Here is a 20,132-nt window from a genome sequence, read left to right on the forward strand (position 1 = left end):
GCAGACTGGGCTTCATTGGGAGGGAGGGGCTTTAAAGAGACAGGAGCATAAACCAAGTGTTTCAGACAGAGGCTGGAAAGAGGAACTGCAGGATTGGACAGTCTGAGGAAACTGATATTTTCTGAACATTACAGTATGTAAACCTTTTCACGTAATAACCCAGGTTAAAATTATGAACCTGAATATGAGCATAATATGTTTCCGTTAGTATCAGGACGTATCAGAGCGACAAGATAAGCCCAAACAGTAAATGCCTGTTTCAAAGAACCGACATGTGTCTGTGTTGTTGTGAAGACAGCTACACTGATATTAAAACAAAGTTTAATAACCATGACTCCCTTTCCAGTGATATAAGTGAGTCAGTATTACTCCACATCCCACGTCTCTCCCCTGGCATGTGATTAACTTTTTTGTCACAGTACCTGCGTCGCAAGTAACAGGACATGGCGTCCAGTCGCTGAACGGGGTCACGATACAATCCTTCTTGCAGGGCAGCTGACATGGTCGCACTGTGCTGGGGCGAGGGCCGTCTGGACACCTGGGCAAGAAAAACACACAGACACACACACACACACACACACGCGCAGCACGGGCTGTAGAGTGACACTGCTGGAGTACACACATTCACCAACAAGACAGCAGAAAGATGTCTGAGGCCAAAACACTGAATTATGTTTTGATATATATATGATTTGTGACGACTCCTGTTTATCTGAGGCCAAAACACACACATATATATATATACCTGATCACTTGGGCACAGTGCTCTGTAGGATATAAAAGTCCCAGCTTCCTGTCTCTCGCTCTCTCTCTTGCTGTCAGGAACCACAGACTTTTACTTTGCTTTGTTTAGTTTGGTGTTTGATATTTTACGCCACAACACCCTACACTACATTATTCATAAACACACACATTAACACCACTGATGCCACTGACCAACATGCCTCATATCATTGTTACTCTTCTGTTCATTTACTTTTGCGATAATAAATAACTAACTTTGTTGGAGTTCTGTGTCTTTTCCCGTTTTTGTCATTGCCTATGTGCCCCGTTATGACTATATTTATAGCGATTCATGCTCAGAGGATTCTAGGAGACACTCAACCCCACAGAAAACACTGGTATTATGATTGAGTCTAACAAGAGGTAAAAACCACCTTAGACTCAAATCATTGGGTGCAGAAAAAGAGGAAGCTTCTCTTTGGCCTCAGAATTTCAGCTGATTCTATAACTGGATTTTTTTGTTTCAACATGATGTTGCAGGGAGAACCTGAAATTTCACTCTTTAAAAAAAAGGAATTTATTTAGAAATTATTTAGATATATCACTCACAGGAAGCAATGGTTAAACAAGGGGGAAATGCTTTGTACACATCTGCAAGATGAACTTGCAGTCAGAAAAAATGTTTCTGAGTCACATCACACTAAATTAATCAGAATGACGTGATCAGGGATCTTATGCAAATTGACTTTTCATAGAAAAGATCACTGAATATATAATATATTTCAACACTATACTGCATGGGCCCTTTACACATGTCCCTACTCGAAAATGACTACCAAAAATAAAAGGGTATATCTCTCCAACTACAAGGTCTATATGAATAATCTTGGTATCTATATAAAGGTAAAATCAAAAAATAATTTTAGATGTTACAGGGTCCAAGTAAATGAAAGATTTAATGTTCGTCTAAAAAGACAAATGGCTCAGCTGTTCCATTTGAGGCTTCTAAATGTAAAACTCACAGCTGATTGGCTGGTCAAAACTGCAAGAACATATGGTCTATAATATATATACTATATAAATATAATTTGTCATGGAAATTGAATGAGCTCTGCTGTGTCCAGACAAATCCTAACTGAAAAATGTCTCCTGCATATTTTAGTGCAACATTTTACTGAAATCAAGTGGGCTGGTAAACATGTGTGCAATATGTGCTTCCATAAAAAACAAACAAACTTGCATTCATGATTAATTATGTTATGCTCTCTTATTACTGAAGGTAATAAGACACCCCTCTGTTTACCAAGACTGTAAGAAATCCCCACTGAGTTTTATATAGCAAGGCGACTGAACCATGCATAAAAGCTTAAAAAATATAGCTGCACACCATCATGGTATTGCTTGAATACAGAATGTAATTATTCCAGGCCCATTTTAGGGCAATAACAACTGATGAAAACCTCTGTAATCACATCCACTTTGTGACTGATGTGTGCCATCTGGCTAACAGCACTTGAAATATATAAAGAAGAGATGGTCACATCCCCAAACTACAGGAAATGTTTAGCACTTCTTTATAAAGATACTTTACATGAATTTCTCTCTGCTGAGGGAACTGTAACAAGCAGAGCTCCTTAAGGATAAAACCAGCAGACTTGCAGTCTGCCCTCAGGATGGAGACTCCCTTGTTTTAAGTGGATATGCATTCAGAGAGTGATAATCCTTTTCATGGAACAGAATACAGGGTCAGGACGAGGTTTTTCGAACAAGGGTCATGGTTAATCTTCAGTGTTTTAAGCACCTAAGGTCCCCAGTGTACACAACTGGACCAAGATAAATAGGTCGCGATAGACCTGCAGGAATTAATCTTGTAATCTGATCTCTGCAGCGCTGCAGCCCTGCTTTCGCAGCCAGATGTTGCCTCTCTGTTTCCTCATGAATGGCTGACACGCCGATCATCTGGGTCAGAGTTAACGTTGCTAAGAATGAGCGTTGTCCTCTGGGCGTTCCTTGCTCAATAGCGTGGTGTAATCAGAGAAACGATAGGAAGCCTCACAGGCACAATGTAATAATGTAACAGTGACACAAGCAGAGATTTATTTTTAATACCAATAGACAGAGCTAAATCCCTCTCGAGCGGAACAAATCCTATGGTGTCTTCAAACAAGTGAATGGTCCCCAGGAAAAAAACCCAGCTGCCTAATGCAGCAGAGGGAGGATACATTTACATTTTCTCCGCTCAGCTGATGCACACCATCGTAGAGAAGTGAGTGAACAGGTGTCTCGCTCGAGGTCACTTCAACAAGACGCAAAGCTGTTGAAATTCAACCTGTGAACCTGAGTTTCCACACCAGTGATAACCAGGATTTTATCAATTTATATAGAAACCTTTTTCCTTTCTTCTTTAAGCTCTCTGTGTTGAGATCAATGCCCTTGTTATCGAGGCAAACCTGGCAGAGAATCCAAAAATAGCCGGCGCAAAAAAAACCCCTACAAATCTGAATACAATGACAATGTTAACAGAACAGAGAGAAAAGCAATTTATAATGTGAACAATCCAATAAGCAGGAGGCCGAAAGCAAACCTGCAGGAGCACAAACCAAACGTATTTAAGCTGAATAGTATAGTCACAACAATAAACATGTGTCTTTTGCCTCAAAATCTTTTGCTGTTAGTTCACCGCAGAGGGAGCGGAGCCCAACCAAATCGGGTAGTAGTTCTTATTGGGATATTGGGGACTGTTTTAGGGTTTTGTTGATCTATTTGAAAAAGGTATAAACCAGGGCTCTCCAACCTTTGTTCAAATGAGAGCTACATTGAAAAAATGCAAGTGTCCGAGAGCACTGCATGACATTGCTTACATTTCTATATGTAGAACACATCAGCTGAATTAAGCTACTGTTTGTACGATAGACTGTATATAAACATGGACGTAGCGTCCTTGACGTCACCCATTGGTTTCTGCTGGCCGGTTTTGAAGCCCAAAGTCGGCGGTTCCGCAGCGGCTCAGCCGTCGCCATCTTGGCAGGGCCTCCTTTACCCGTCTTATCCAAATATGGACATAGAGGTGTGCCGGATGCAGACCGGTCGCTGAAACATGGACATCTACGTCCAAGCTTCCCAGTTAGCTGAGGCTAAGGAGCTAAGCTAATAAGATAGGCTAAGTGCGAGCCGGCTAGCGCCGCGACCCCGAGGCTGAACCGGGTCGGTACTGACTGCGGTAACGTGAGCTCCGGTACCAGTCGTCCCAGCCAACGTTACATATGGTAAGTAACACTGGAACAACATTTGAAATAAATATTTTATTACTGATATTATAAGTCTTAAAAATTACGGGTGCTTTTATTTGTATTAGTGGTAGTTTGCTCCACTAATTTTTAATTCTAATAAATTAAATCAAATAAATGTTAACTAAACAGAAGTTACATGTGATGGCTTGGCATACAGTAAATGTTTTATGGACACTGGCTTGTAGTTTTATTTATTATTGTCATTTATTTATTAATTTTGCCTTAAGGGACATACACATACACATACACCAAACAAGAAAACAGAAAAACTATAATTCCCCACTCCACTGTCCTAAACAGTGCACAGATCAAGTTTTCACACTGACAGAAGTCCGTGGTAGTCTACTTTACCTGTACTGCCATAGACATTACTATACCAGATTATCACTTTGAATATGACTTTAAGAAAGACACTTTTATATTTGTTACAAGATGTTTATTACTTTCAGCACATTGGTTGTTGTTGAGTTCACCTGTGATGCTTCCACTAGCTGCACAAAACAAACCAGTACCAGTCGTGGCTGCTTGACTTTACAGTTATATAGTCTGTCTACATATAAAGTATTAGATACTCATCTATATTCTGAGATTTAGCTCTATAGTTCCATTTTATCCTACAGATGTAGCATTTATCTGGAGCATTTATCACTGGAAAAGTCTTCTTCCACTCTGTTTCCACTCCGTGAGGAAGAGCAACAGCTGACGTCCTCATCATCCACTGTGGTGACGACAACCTGAGGGAGATCAGTAGCATCAGGCTGGTCAACATGAAGACGACCTGCAGCAAACTCACATCCAGCACCTTGTGAAGGAGACCTGTAACTGCTACAGTTGGCAGTGTCACTGCTATTGAATTTGGCCTTCAGGTCACACTTTGTTAAGCCTAAACAGATCCCTGACTATCATGGACAATGTTGAGTTTATTTTATGTTCATCAATGTTGATAAAAAATACCAACTATAGCTACAACACATATTACCTCTGCTTTTTCCCTCCCTTACAGTCCCACACTGTATCCCTTTCTCCTCCCACCACATGGACTCTGCACCTCTGGGCTCATTCTGAGCTCAGCTGTTACCGCTTGCACAGGCCCAGTCTGTATATTGAATGTGTTCTATAATTTTAATATTGTCCACCTTTTTATGTTTTGTACCTTTAACTAAAAATAAATCTGAGAGTTAATCTATAACTTCTGGTTCTGGCTCATAAATTATGTTTATATTTTAACTATTTTTGTCTTTAATACTGACTGAATATGTGAGATTTCACATTCAAATCTGACTATTAATTGACAAATAACTCATAAACTACAGATAAAACCTTAAGCAATAACAGGTTTGTGTGATTTAAATATATTTTAAAAGCTGTGTAACAGTACATGTAATGATAAGAACTGACTGACTAATTTTTCTTCTTTGCTCTTGGAGACAGAACATGGTCAGCACAGTGGAGTCCTTCACGCAGGTCCTTCCCTAAAAACAAATACAAAATAGTATGAGAAGTTTGTAAATAAAGAGGTTTGTGTGCTTGTGTTCTGTAGATATTCAACTGTATTTGAATGTAGTTTTAGATTTAACAGTGTTCTACCAACACAGTGAGTGTACAGTACAGTATGTATAGAATATTTAATTGTTATAAAAGCTTACTGGCACCATTGTTCTCATGTTTCGCTTGGGAAAAATATGACCATTAAGTTATTCACAAACCATATGTGGAGAACTTGGGGTCAGTGCTGAAGTGATGAGTCAGTTCAGTTCTGCCTCATGTTGAGCTTCCACTGGTCCAGTCTATCTGGATCATCCGGAGGCTTGTTGTGATCGCATGGGACGAGGTTTGTCTGTGTAGTTTTCCACAGACAAACCTCGTCACATGCGATCACAACAAGTCTGTTTCTGCATCGTAATTATCTATCATGTCGGTTTTTAGTAAAAAAAATATGAATCAAACTTCTTGTGTTCTTCCGTTTCATTTTAAGTTACCGTACAGGCGCAATAAAACAACTCCATCACAACCAAGAACACAGTGCATCCTCTACGTTAACGGTAGCTTCTGAAACAATGCTGATGAGTTACAAACACCTTAATGTACCTTGACAGTGAGCATTCATGTTACGTTAACATTGCATTGCTCGTATGGCACATTTGACGTGGTGGACCATATTTTCCAACCACACACATACGCTGTTTACCGGCTCATGTCGGTGTCGTGTTGATCCCGCTCGCCTCGTCAGCAGAGCCGGAGTCTCGCTCGAGGCTAACCCCAGGCTAGCTGGCTGATAAGCGCTTTAGCGAGCTAAGCTAACAAGCAGCTACCGAGCGCAGACACGACACCCGCTAATGACTGCAAACACTATCATTTAACTTACCGAAACAACAGGAGCGCCAGCTTCTTGGACTTCTCTGTTGGGACGACTGACCGCAGAGCAGGCGTATTTTCCATCTGGTAGTAGCTTGAAATGTTCTCCGCAAGACTCCGACACCGTGGTCGAGAAGTCCCATTCACTGACCGGGGATTAGCTCAGGTGACAGCTAGTGCTGCTAGCGGCTAGCTACCACCGAGCGGCTACCAAACAGCGGCGTCACCTGTCACTCAAGTATCCACGCCCCTAATTATGCAGAATTTCAAACCTTGATATAGTAAAGAAGAATAATCTGCTTTTCCTCATATTTTTAAGACCACATATCTCTCTGTATTTTGATTTAATTTCCACTATCATGTTTTATGTTACTAAAAGAAAGAGCTACCGGTAGCTCGCGAGGTGTTGACCTGTCTACGTTCCAACCCTTACCTTTGGTCATGGGCTCTGGGTAGTGACCAAAAAAAGGAGATTGTGAATACAAGCGGTCAATATCAGCTTTCTCTGTAGGGTGGCTGGGCTCAGCCTAAGAGATAAAGTGAGGAGTTTGGACATTCGGAGGGAGCTCAGAGTAGAACCGCTACTCCTTTGAGTCGAAAGGGGTCAGTTGAGGTGGTTTGGGCTTCTGGTCAGGATGCCACCTGGGCACCTTCCTCTGGAGATTTACCAGGCATGTCCAACTTTAAGGAGACCTTGAGGCAGACCCAGAACTCACTGGAGGGACTTCATATCCCATCTGGCCTGGGAACGCCCCGGGATCCACCAGGGTGAGCTGGAAAGCGTGGCCAGGGAGAGGGATGTCTAGAACATCCTGCCTCCGTGACTCGATCCCTTATAAGCGGAAGAAAATTAATGGAAGTATCTGATACTCAGAAATCACAACGATGTTGCGGCTGAAGATCCTTGAACATTAGCATTTCACATGCACAGAATTTCTAGAGTTTGTGATCCCGAAAATATCAGGCACAAAATAATTAGTATTTTTTAAAACTTTTTTTCTTAGTTGGTTTTGTTTGTAAATACAGCATGACTTATTTACTGCATACAACTAAACTGAAATACAAATGTTACATTTATTGTCTATTGAATCTTGATTCCCTGAAAATTTGCTTCAGACTGTTTTTCTGGAAGATTCTGTGGCAACGATAATTCCTCTGTGTTTTTGTTTACAGTCAACATCATGCCAAATCGCTTTCGCAGACCTTCTTCTCACTTGATTCATAAAGTCAGTAAAATAATTTCCTGAGCAATTTATGGTTCCATCTCTAGTTTTGCGTCTAAATTTAGAGTCGAATAGACGATAAAGCAGCGTATACATTTGGGTGTGGATGCCGTATGATTGACAGCTCGTACCGTCCATCGCTTGGACGCTCCGATCTAACGATTGTGTTGCTTTCTTTACATGGTTACTGACTGGTGAGCTGAGATTGTCCCAAGACCCTGGAGAGGCTAAAGAAGATTGGGGAAATAGTTAGTAAATAAATAAATAAATAAATAAAAGACTGGGTGGATGGAAACGCCCCCAAGGCACTTAGCTCATCATGTCTGACACCTACTTTTAGATTTGGATAGATAGGGTGAATAGGGATTAGAAATGTCCTCCTTGTTTACAGTAACAAACTCACATAGTGCAACATTCATTCTTAATAACTTTCCACAATTGTAACCGGCCTTTGGATTTTCAGTTTTTTACATATGGGGCAATATGTTGATTCATAGCAGGTTCCCATTGACAGAGATAGATCCATCCCCTTTGCTCCCTTTTAGTCGAATTATGTTACAGCCACAACTAATGACGGGAATTATCCAAATTCAGATGATTAAAATCCAACAACATTCCAGTTTTCAGGGGAAGAAACAGGCCACGTTTGTTGGCAGAACACAGGCAGAGTACTTACAGTACAGCACAATGCTTGGCTGGAAGACTGTCCACAGGGGTGTGAGAGCTAGTTGTAATACTGCACTGTCACTTATGCATTTTTTATCATGTATACATAGATTTTGCTGTTCCACTGTTTTTCCTCCTTTATATCTTATGTTGCCATTTTTGTCTGACACAAATTCTTTTATCTTTCCTTGTCTCATTGTATCTATTGTTTGTTCAAAGAATAAAGATGTTTATGTTCAAGGCGCTTGGGGAATTTCATACAAAACTGCAGAATTCTTATTCATTTTTTTACACATTTTTCTTCTTCTCGGAAAACGACTTGTGTGTTTATCACTATACTGAAACAAATGAAGCTGTCCAACTAATGGCATCTGGTTTTAACTGACTGGCTGGCTGCTTTCAGTCAGTGTCACAAGCTCATAATGATCTTTAAATGTCATGATTTGTATGGAGGCAGAGACACACACAACATGGCACTGGGAGCGTGTCCCAAAGCGTGACATTAAGACAGGCAGCCAGGCTCATGCTTCTGTTTTGCTTGCTGCTTTTAGCATCATTGAGTAGCATCAGTGAGAGGTTGTTTTTGGAGAAATGAGCAGATGGTTGAGCAGGATGAGGTGAGGAAATTCTCAGCAAAGAACTGTTAGTAGTTTTTAAGAGAGTGTACAGACGCACACAAACCAAGGCCTGGTGGGAAAAGATACGGGAAGAATTACGGAATACAAAACAAGAACATCATTTGTTTAATTTAGCATAAAACAGTTGCTGTTCTTCAAGGAGCCTTTCAGTGGTGTGTTTGGCCTCGTGGCCTTTAAGCGATCTATCATAGTCAAAAACAAAGAGTTAACACAGCCTGCATTAGAAATCACCAGGGGAAGATGATAGACTGGTCTTAACACGGCTTCTGTCAAACATCATAACCATGAATGATTTGATTTTTTTCACGCAAATTCCACAGCATCAATGTGATTACACAAACACACATTAGGTACCATTCAGCACACAGACTGTCAGAATCAATAAGCAGATACTGTTGTTTTTTTCGCCCCCCCCACACCACAACGGCTTTCTCGATGGGATGAGAGCAGCCCAAGCCTGAGGCACTGACATATTTGCCTCTGTTGTGTCTGTGGTCTCTATCGGGCTCTGACAGTCAGTGTTTATGTGCGACATGCACTCTGTGAGGTTCACTGCCTGAGGCTGTGGGAGGGAAACGGCTCAGATCCGTCTACGAATGCGACGGGGCACATCTGCATATGCAGGGTGCAGACGGCCACGCTTTGTTTGTTGTGCATGGGTCCCATGGGTGCACTGATCGAAAATACCTGCCAGTTGGATTGTGCCAGATGAAAACATGCAGGGTAGAAAAAAACAAAACAAAACAAACAAAAATAACCATATGAAGTCACTCCTGAGTGCAACCCTGAGCAACAGAAACCAGTGCTGTTGGCTTTATGCTTTTAAACAAGTTTGTTTAATGGTGGAGCCTGAGACCACTAAGGTCTGTCAAATGGACAGGGCAAATGCAAGGCATCAAATGTTCCCAAGAACCTTTACACAACAGACGAGTGTCAAATTAGAAGAACTAGAATGAATGAGAGGAGAAACATAACGAAGAAAGAAAATCACAATGGTTCTACCAGATCTTTACCTATAGCTGAACTTATGGTAACCTTTCAGGCAATAGTTTATGTCATCAAAACACAAAATGAGGAAACATCTTCTAAAAGACAAACACTGCTACATAGGTCTAACTCTTAATCAGCTGATCTGCTGAATATTCTGTACCACAGCAAAGTACAAAAACTCTCAAGTCAACAGCTTGTTCCATCCGTCCTACAGTCCATGACCAAATTATTTCATCGTGTTATCACATGGCACAGGGAAGGACAGTGTATTCCCACATTTGATTAAATTATTACAGAATAGAGATCTCCTGATTTCCCATCAATCTACAAATAAATTAACTGACTATCTGTCTCAGCTACAAACTTTGTCACTCTAGTCTTGTCCCGGGGCAGTACTTCTGGCATAATACTACAAAGCCATTATGAGAGGTCTCTCTTTAATTTTCATGTTTATCAATTCCTGTTCCAGACCTCTATGTTTGGACCAAGACAGGAATCCCATAGGGTTGGATGTAATTTTACACTGTAAATGAGTCCCTTTCATGTTTTGTGTTTTTGTGGAATTGCTCTCTGTGTATTATTACTTTCTTTTAATAAAATATATTGTAAATAAAAGTGTATTCGTCTACCACTAACATTCCTCCCAGTTACTACATTCATAACAAACACTTCCATGTTTATTTTGAATGTATGGTTTGTGTTAATAAGATTTGTCAATGTTTGCAATGATACCAACAAAGTCAGAGTGTGTATCTGCATGATGGGCCCTGAGTTGCTTTAATGGAAGTCCGACAGCAGATTATTCTTCTTCCCATTGTTCTTCCTGGGATGCAAATCTCATCAGATTCAATATGGACTCAGTAGAGTGCATATATTGCATTGAATTCATTAGGCGACACTTTGGTCCTAAGCGACTTGCAATAACTGATTTTCTGCTATTTTGAGTTTCAGTCATACCAGAGGTAGGCAGGTAGCATTAAGGGCCTTGCCTAAGGGCCCACACTGGATTTTGACCGGGAATTGAACCTGTTAAACTCCTATACCAAAGTCAGCGATGTAACCCACTCAAATTGACCAGCGGCATACCTCCGGCGAGACCCAACAGTCACCTTAAATTGAATCATGCCGCACTAAATTGCACACACTAATAGATATCAATCATCTTATTCCCTATGGCAATCAATGAAAGTGTCAAAAAAAAAAACTAAAGAAATCGCGTCAAAGAAAGTGATATCAAATTCCCTGATCCACCCCTTGGTCCGGATCAGCCGTGAAATGTAATCGGTTCTTTGTTGGCCCATGTCCCATCTTTCCACCAAGTTTCCATGTGTGTTTATAAGATCACATTATATTTTCCAACCCGTTCCTCTTGACAAATTAGATAAGTTTGCTTTGTTTTACTGGTTGGGTGCAGATGATTTTAACTCTTCCAGCTCAGTTCATTGTGTTGTTTTGAAAACCTGCTTATCGCAGTGTTGATTGGCAGAGTTCTTTCAAAGCTGACACATGCAGCTTATTGTCAATCAACCTAATAGGAGCCATTTTGGAGGCAGCATTTGTCATGCAAGTTAAGGAAGCAAAGTCGTTCTCCCCCTGAGATATGTTTGTGTGCGTGTGTGTATTTGTAGTCATTGTTGTTCACAGCTACAATAAAAGAGAAATGTTCTACACCCAGACAGCTTATGTCTGTTGTGGTGCAATGAAAGTCTACATCCTGGCTGATAGCCTGTTACTGGACCCCTGCCGGTGACAGTGGCCTGACGAATATCCACCACAAGACTTTGAACAAAACGTCTTTGAAGGGTCAACATTGTCAGATTGCTGCACAACAAATGATAAACTGTAAAAAACAGACACTGACACGTAGATGAGGTTGTATACAGGCAGAGAAGCTTCTTCAGCACCATGGACAGAACCACCGGTCCACAAAGAAACCTCCCAGTCTTTGGAGAGAATCTTGTTTGACGGCACTTACAGTATGTTTTTCGGTGTTTTTACCTCCAGGCAGTCTGACAACTGAGGCTCTGATGATATATACTTTCTTCCTGTGGTCCAAACCACAGCGGATCCTTTGACTTTGTTATGTTTTGTCTGGTAAGATCAGCGACATCCAGCAAACTTGCCCTGACACTACAAGTGAAAATCCAAGAACAATTCTCCCAATAACTAAAGCAACATGCCAAAAATGGCTGCATGCTACAGATTTTCTTCTCTGCCTCTCCATAAAGTTTAACCTGAGGACAAGACAAACATTCTCCTATATCGCTCTGAATGTGTTGAACTAGTAATGTCAAGAGGACATGCTGAAAAAACTTCTGGATGATTAGGAGCAGCGTGGTTTAAGTGTAACTGTTGTTCTTCTAAAAAATATTCTTCAGTGTGGTGTACTGAGTGCCATTCTAGTCACTATTGAGTCTGATGAGATTTGCCTCATAGGAAATACAACTTGGAGAAGAAGAATTGTCGGACTTCCAATAAAGCAACTTAGGGTCCATCGTCCAGATACGCACTCTGGCTTTGTTTGGATCACTGCATACACTACAAGTGTACTAGGGAAACATTGTGAGACCATAGACTGTAAAGGAGGAGATGACAGCTTCGCAAAAGTAAAACCAGAACATTTCCATCGCCCCCTGGTTGCTGGCGGCAGCATAGGTCATAAACCCCGCCTTAGGTTAAAGCTTTCTGTCATTTCCGGTCGTTCCTATCACACTGATGTACGTTTAAGTGTTTTTTCCGGGTAAGTTTGTTGTTGTTAGTCGGGTAAATGGGGGACACATTATAATTGACAGCTGAGACTGACTCCCGATTGAAGAATGTGTATAGGCAGGACTTAGATACCATGGCTCCACTTCACGATCATCAACATCAACAGCGCAATATGGCAGCGCCCATATCCAGGATGTTTTAGACTTCACTTTTGTAAAGTGGAAGGAATTGGAGACTTGTTGTCCATCTTTTTTTTCAACAGTCATTCAGATGGACTCATTTAGGCTCACACTGATCGATGCCAGGCCTACAATCTTCAACTGCACTGTAATAATGCATTCACACCAAACGCGAAGATAGTTTTTTATGCAATGAGATTACATTCATTGTCAATGCAAAAACGCTAGTAGACACGAATAACGTGTCACTCACGCAGGGCAACGTGACATGAATGACGCTTGCTCGAGTTAAAATATTTCAACTTGTGAAAAATATTTGCGTGGCACTATGTCGCAAAAGCCAATTAGCGTTGAGATTCTCCCAGCACCACTGACGTCCATGTCCGATAGAGAGCAGGCAAATATTTGTGGAGTGTGTTCACTAACATTCCTTGTTTGGTGTGAACGCACCACAACTAAATTTAAAGTCTGCTGTCCTGCTACTTGCTCTGCGAAGCTGTACTTAGTCACGGATGTGATTTGGCCTACATGCTAACTTTAGTGTAGAATTTAGTACGGTATGCTCAGAAGTGGTGGGGCTACGAATGTTAAACAGCTGACAGGCATTAGGTGAAATGTTTACCTTTTTCACGATAGATAGTGTTTGCAGTTTAATATTTGCTATGCTGGAATATCGTTACTTCAGTACGTATGTGCATATATTTGGGATGGGCGTGAGTGATCGATTCACTCTCATTCCTCGAGTGGTGTGTGCGCGCACCACTCCTTGCAGTGACCCAAGACACAAACACCATAGATTTGTGGAACCAGCAATTCGCCTCACTATCCGAGAGAAGTTGTCTGACCTACACGAAGCAGGTTACTGTGCAAGACATGCACAGGACCGCAACTTTGCAAGTTAATGGTTTTCTCCTCATCCATAACAGACCTAAATTATCCACAAATTAAAACATTAAATGGTACAGATATTTCATTCGTTGAATATTTTACAAATACTAAGGAATCTGGCTTGATAACAAACTTATATTCAAAACCCGCATTCATAATCTGGCTCAGAAATTTAAAAAACAAAATTGGTTTTCCATATAGAATTAAAGGTTTTCTCTCCACATCAAGTCGCAAAACAATTGTACAATCGACATTCCTGACGTTTCTAGATTATGGAGATATTCTTTACTGTCACGCTTCACAAACAACGCTAAATCAGTTAAATCCCGTTTACCACAGCGCCCTTAAACAGAATACGTTCTCGCCTTTTTACCACACACGTTGACATGCGCGTTTTCCTGAGCAAGAATTGAAATTCATTTTAGGTTTCTGAGAAAAACTTGAGCCGCAGCTCTTTTCGTTTTTGTTTTTTTACAGTTACAGGCCGACAGCGTTTGTTCGATGTTAAGTCAAGTAGTGTGACCCAAGAATTTAATTACGTTTTTGTGGTTGTGAAAAATTAAGTCCTTAAATTGTAACTGTGACTGTTTTGATTGAAAATAAGCATTACGTGTTGGGTAGGCTGTGTTGCAGTGCATCGTTATTGCTGCAGAAAGATGCGTTGCACTCTTAAAATGCCCATCCCTAGCATATAAACAATTAATTAAAGAATTTCTTTGAGGTTGGCACTGAATGAAAAGTTACCATACTTTTTACACTTCATCCAAAATGGCATATGGATGTTCGTAAATGACAAAAAAGACCTAACTAACATCAACCTGCTGTTGGCACTAGAAGAAAAGTCCGCCGAAGTCAACATGAAATCAGTACAATTTTTTTGTGGAGATATTTAACTCGGTGACAGATAACTTTGATTTGATCCTGGCACAAGATTAAAAAAAAACAGCATTTGAGTCGTTAAGTCCTCCTCTGGGGAACATGAATATCTGTGCAAAATTCTTCATCAATCCATCCAAACGTTTTTGAGCTCTTCCGAAATAATGAAATGACCGACCAACTGATGTTGGTCAGAAGTAATTCATGAAGCAGCTTCCAAAGTGTTTTACAATTAACTGTTTCCTTGATACTTTAATGTTGTGATTTTCACTTCAAATTAGTGGTTTAGAAAGTTTGGATTTGTTTACAGCAGGTATGACAGTTTTGTTTAATGGACTCTAATGGATTTCTGTTGCTACACAGTAGGTCTCAGTATTTCCACACTGATTCCTCCATTAGAGGCAAAAAAAGAAATTATAATAACAAAAAGAACAACACTTTCCTATTCATGTGATCTGTAGCATGCAGCCATTTTGGCATATGGTCTCAGAATTTTTGGACCACACCAAAGTTATTGACAGACAAAAACAAAAGATAATGGAGGCAAATGGACTGAAACCTTTTTGCCACTCAGTGCTATTTACACTTGATGCCTCTACAACTACGACTCTCCAATCTGCTGAGCTTGTGTTTGTTTCTCAGCTCAAGCTTTGCCACTTTAAAAAGTAAAATACAAGACATCCTGGACATCGACCATTCTGCTGCAGCCGGATAAGTGCACCTCTGTCTGGGTCAGCTGCTGAACCAGGCACCAATGAACTGGACATTAATCTTCATTTTATCTAGAGTTCTCTGAGAATCACATTTCCCTTGTACACACCGCACTCCGACCCTTTAAATAATTAATGTTTCCTGCCTGTCTTTGTTGATAATTACACCTAGGAGGTGCGATACAGGAGGAATAACAGTTTTCTGTGACTGGTGAAACACATTCAACATATGGAGAACATACTGTAGGAGACCTTTGTTTATTTTCCACAGGAATAAATCAGTCTACTTCTGCGTCTCCGTGGCAGAATTGTCTTGTGTGGTCGAGTGAATCAGTCGAGCGTAGTTGACATAAAAGGACTGAACTTTGTGGCGGACGTTAATTTAAAATCCGGAGTTAACCACAAACATCTCGTCTTTCATCTGCCTTATGATTAAATTGCCTTAAAGTATCAATCCCATTATAATTACTGTCATTATCGTCAATGAGAAATTACCAGCGTCCAAAATGGAAGGGTTAATTAGGCTTTAAGGGATGGAGATATTATTCATGTATCTTCACTTGCATGCGAGGGGATGATATGAATTGGGAGTTAACTTCACGTAGAGTCTGCTCATCTTACTTAACCAGCTCTTTCAGCGTCTCCTTGTTTTGCTCTTTGATTTGCATTAGCCTCCTGCCGTCACTCTACTTCCCACCACTGCTGCTTCTCTCATCTCTCTCTCACTGCTTTTGTTGTTTTTTTCATCTCGCTTGCTCACAATCAGTACATTTACACGATCAACGATAACATTTCCAAGTATGACAATATTCTAAATTTGTTACGGGTCAAGTAAACAGTTTGGATATTTTCGAATTTGGCCTTGTTCCGAATGTAGCATTTTTCCAATTTGAGATTATTCGTGTTTTTAGACTTGGACACGTACGCATTTGGAATATGCATATGGATTGAGGTTTTTACGGCAGTTTGCAACACACAGCCTCTTGTCAGTTTATGGTCAGCGCTGTGTGTTGTTGAAAAACAACTAGTCAACGGTTTGTCAGGCTGGGGTTGAGATACAGGCCCAAAAAAATCGCATATATCTGGACTGAAGAAGTAATTATTTTCAAAAATTACAAAAGACTATTAACAGGTTTTCCTCTACAGGGCAATATATTTAGTAAGGGTGTAGTCATAGGACAAACCTCATGGAAGCTTTTTGGAGTAAACATGCATGTAAACAGGAATTTAGTGGATTATCACTTTATATTAGACAAGGAAAGATGTCATTAGGAATAATGTCCTTTTTTGGATTATAAAGACAAATATTCTTTGTAAGCATAGTAAATGTCACACAAAAGTATGCATGCTTCCATGGAAGGCTTACTACTGAGTTATTTTCAAATAAACAATCAAAATCTACTTCTGTTTTTAGATTGAACTATTTACTCTGTTCACTCTCTCATCCAAACTGATGCTCACAGATTACCGACCGTTTGACCCTCTAGCTTGATGAACACATAACAAGGTGGGCCATTGTTCTTACTGTGATCTGTGCCGTTTGACCTAATGGGCTCATGCCTTGTCCTGTGTTCATCAAGCTAGAGGGTCTGACACTATACGATGCATTGAATGGGGACAAAGTACTCCTCGCTTCTATTCAACGAATCCTTCCTCACAGATTTGTTTCTTCCATTTTCTTCAAAGGAGTCCTAATTAGTAACAATCTGCGGTTGTAGAGATTTGTTTGAAACAAAATCATGCCCACTCTTGGATCTTGATGACACATGACCGAGAGCCACTGCTCAAAGCAAGTGGAGCGATTTTCACTCTGACACAATAATCCAGGAGCTTATTCTCACAGTTATATACACCAACAAACCATATCTGGCTAGAAATAACCACTGCTTAAAATAACACTGCTGCAGGAAAAAAAACAAAAAACTATTTGCACACATATTTTCAGGCACAGGAACAGACACGGCAGGCTGAAGGCAAACAAACAAGTGAAAGAAAGATAAATGAGGAAAAACAACTTACTTCTTGGGAGGCACCTGTCCCACATTGACCCGTACGCAGATGACCTTCCGAGTCTGCATTCCCATGGAGCAGGTGCCCTGACTGTTGGTGGAGGCACGGGCACTGGAGGAGGCGTTCAGGGACGAGGAAGAGGGGTCGTCCGTGCAGGGGCCCCATGATCCGGTCTGCCAGTGGTAAACTGTGCAGGCATGTTCGTTACAGTTCCGCACCTCCTGAAGGGAGCTACTGTTGGGGCACGGGATGCCGCCTGAAAACACAGAGAGGGCCGACATTTTGAATTGTCATGGAAGCTAAATCGTTCACAGGTTTTGAATTTTTTTTTATTTATACAGTGGACACATTCATGTATAATGTGAAACAAGTTGCTTGTTGTGACAAACCAACACAGAACCACCAAATCTTCAGTGTCCTTTAACTCGTCGGGGGTTTTCAGCATCTACCAGCATTATTTTGGTTCATGTCCCAATGCTTTACTCGCTGCCCTTTTTATTTTAGACTTCCTGCCCAAATGGTAAATAATTCACTCAAAAGTTGATGGACACCTGCACTAACAGGCAGTTTTGTACATCAGTGTTCTAAAAACTTTACATAATAACCTTGTGACCAGTTAAAGGGGCAGTAAGCGATTTTTTGAGAAAGATTGTTTGTTGCTGATTATTTGACTGCACTGGTCGGGGCTCTAACCCATTAGCCCTGAATATTGGAGTCATGGGAACCCCCTGAGTTGCAGCTTCTGTAGCTGGCACGTCTCTTAAGGTGTCGGGGAGTGATGTTTACAAACTGCGCCACACAGTGTTGTGCCGTCCGCACCATTTTTTGGTTTCTTTTCAATTAACAGAACCAGGGCTGCGCCGAGAAAGCTGATTTTTTATTCGGTGCACACACAGAACCGACAGCTAGCGGACCTTGAGGAAACAATGTGTTTTTTACAGTCACTACACACATACAATTCATACTTCTGCATACGGAGAAATATCCTTACTTGAGGATCCTTAGTCATGATTTATGTCTCAAGTTATCTGCTGTTCAGACTTGGACACTACGGTGAGAAGCTATATTAAATATTGTAAACCTGTTTTTCTCCCTGAAACTCCTGGATGTGAGTTATACTAAATATAACCAACACACACCAGTTGCTTTATTCTGAGTTTCCTGGAGTTCCATTGAAATGCTTTCAACAGCCTTTTGACCTTCTATGTAACTTGACAGTAGAGAACAAAATGATAAAAGCTGCATCTGCAAAAGCACACCAGGATTTTATATACCTCAGTGGAAACTAGCCAAATATTGTTTCCAACCTTAGTGCTTATATTCAGTGGAAGTTAAATAAGAAAATATATCTTATCACGCCATGCAACAGCCTAAAATAAACCCAAAAATTATATTATAATGCACATTGAGATGGAAATTTGTTGATAAACAACTTTGGGAAAAAAATGTGAACGAGGCAGATTAAAGTTTCAAGACGGACGTGGCTACACACCGAGGCTCAGGTTGATGGATTTGAATACGGGTTCAAGATTTTAAGTGCTTAAGTGTGATAAAGGCTGGAGACATCATTGTGCTCTCTTCTCATCTTGCAATCTTCTCTTTTTATTTCATCATCGTCATTATAACTGACTGAATGTGTACTTTGTATTCACGTTTTCTCTCGTAGTGTCTTCGTCTGTTGCCCCGGTGTCTTTGCGATAGAAGGCGAACACTAGTTTTGAAGGGCATATTGGAAACTACTTTTCCCAGAAACCTCAAATCAAGATCATCCTGGATTTGGAGGTGCGCGCTGGACATGTCTGATTTCAATATGTTAAAGGTGCTGGCCAGAAACAGTTTAATCTCCTGAAAAGCATCAATGTGGATATGGATAACTGGACTGTAAATGGACTGTAGTTATATAGGGCTTAGTCTTATTCTAGTCTTATTGACCACTCAAAGTGCTTTACAGCACAAGTCACATTCATACTGCGCTGCTAATTACTGTGCTTTTTCTGTCACATTCATACACTGGCGGAAGAGCCGCCAAAGGCAATTGAGGGTTAAGTGTCTTGCCTAGGGGCACATCGGCATGCAGACTGGGGGAAGCAGGAATCGAACCGCTGACCTTTGGGTTAGTGGGCGACCGTCTCTAACTCCTGAGCAATCCTTTTTTGTTCTTATCTGAAATGACTGTTCTTAACTCGCCAATCAATAAATGTGTTTTATGTGTTATCATAACAAAAAATGACATTAAGTGTCTGACAGAGCCAGAGACCAGTTCCACACAGTTTATTAACATTATGTGCAGCTAGTTGTACTTCAAGCGGAAACCTGTTCAAATTGATTAATCGCAACTATTCCTACTTTAAAAAGTTGCCTATACATTTAAATATTTTCTATCTAATATTATTTTATTTTATCATAGATCAAGCAATGCTACAATCATATACATATGACTCTCTGACATATGAGCTCTTTTTGTTTTTTGGGAGAGGAAGAGGAGTTTTGGGCATTTAACTGTATTAGTGAGGGGGCTTAAAGAGACGGGAGATAAAACCAACCGTTTCAGATATTTCTTCCTCTATTGTCCCCCCCCAATTCTTCTTAACCATACTCCTGTTTGTGCCTGTCTTCCTTTCGTTTCTCTTCCGAGCTAGTCAAATGGACTGAGAGAGTCCTCTCTGGTTTGGAGTAATTGCATAGGGCATTGCTAGACTGTGAGTCCTCTACACATGTGTGTTTCGCTGGTGGAGTTGACAGAGAGCCAGCTCAATAACGAGTGGCGGTGTTGACACAGTTGGACCTGAATCACAGACTGCCAACTCAGAAATATCTCAACCTTACGGATACTGAGAATGACTTCCTTTCTGCTGACTGCCAGCTTAGCTGACTA

At 40.7% G+C, this 20,132-nt stretch overlaps 1 protein-coding gene and 1 long non-coding RNA gene across 6 annotated transcripts in view; both read right to left on the minus strand.

The window, feature by feature from the left end:
• LOC118285376 (thrombospondin type-1 domain-containing protein 7A) overlaps positions 1 to 20,132 on the minus strand; it is a 145,168-nt gene that overhangs the window by 51,173 nt on the left and 73,863 nt on the right. For all 5 annotated transcript variants that reach the window (XR_007030238.1, XR_007030237.1, XM_047329597.1 and 2 more), the window contains 2 exons: positions 17,267 to 17,513; positions 423 to 538 (listed from right to left, as the gene is read on the minus strand). Coding sequence is in view for 3 of the 5 variants with exons in the window: in XM_047329597.1 (XP_047185553.1) it covers positions 423 to 538; positions 17,267 to 17,513 (363 nt within the window). In the remaining 2 variants the exon portion in view is untranslated. The remainder of the gene's footprint in view (positions 1 to 422; positions 539 to 17,266; positions 17,514 to 20,132) is intronic.
• Positions 4,444 to 6,654, minus strand: LOC118285377. Its single transcript, XR_004785090.1, has 3 exons — positions 6,379 to 6,654; positions 5,416 to 5,485; positions 4,444 to 4,747 (listed from the first exon to the last, which is right to left on the minus strand). It is a non-coding gene; the product is annotated as an uncharacterized LOC118285377 (long non-coding RNA).

Source organism: Scophthalmus maximus, chromosome 20, assembly GCF_022379125.1.
Source record: "Scophthalmus maximus strain ysfricsl-2021 chromosome 20, ASM2237912v1, whole genome shotgun sequence".
Lineage (NCBI taxonomy): Eukaryota > Metazoa > Chordata > Actinopteri > Pleuronectiformes > Scophthalmidae > Scophthalmus > Scophthalmus maximus.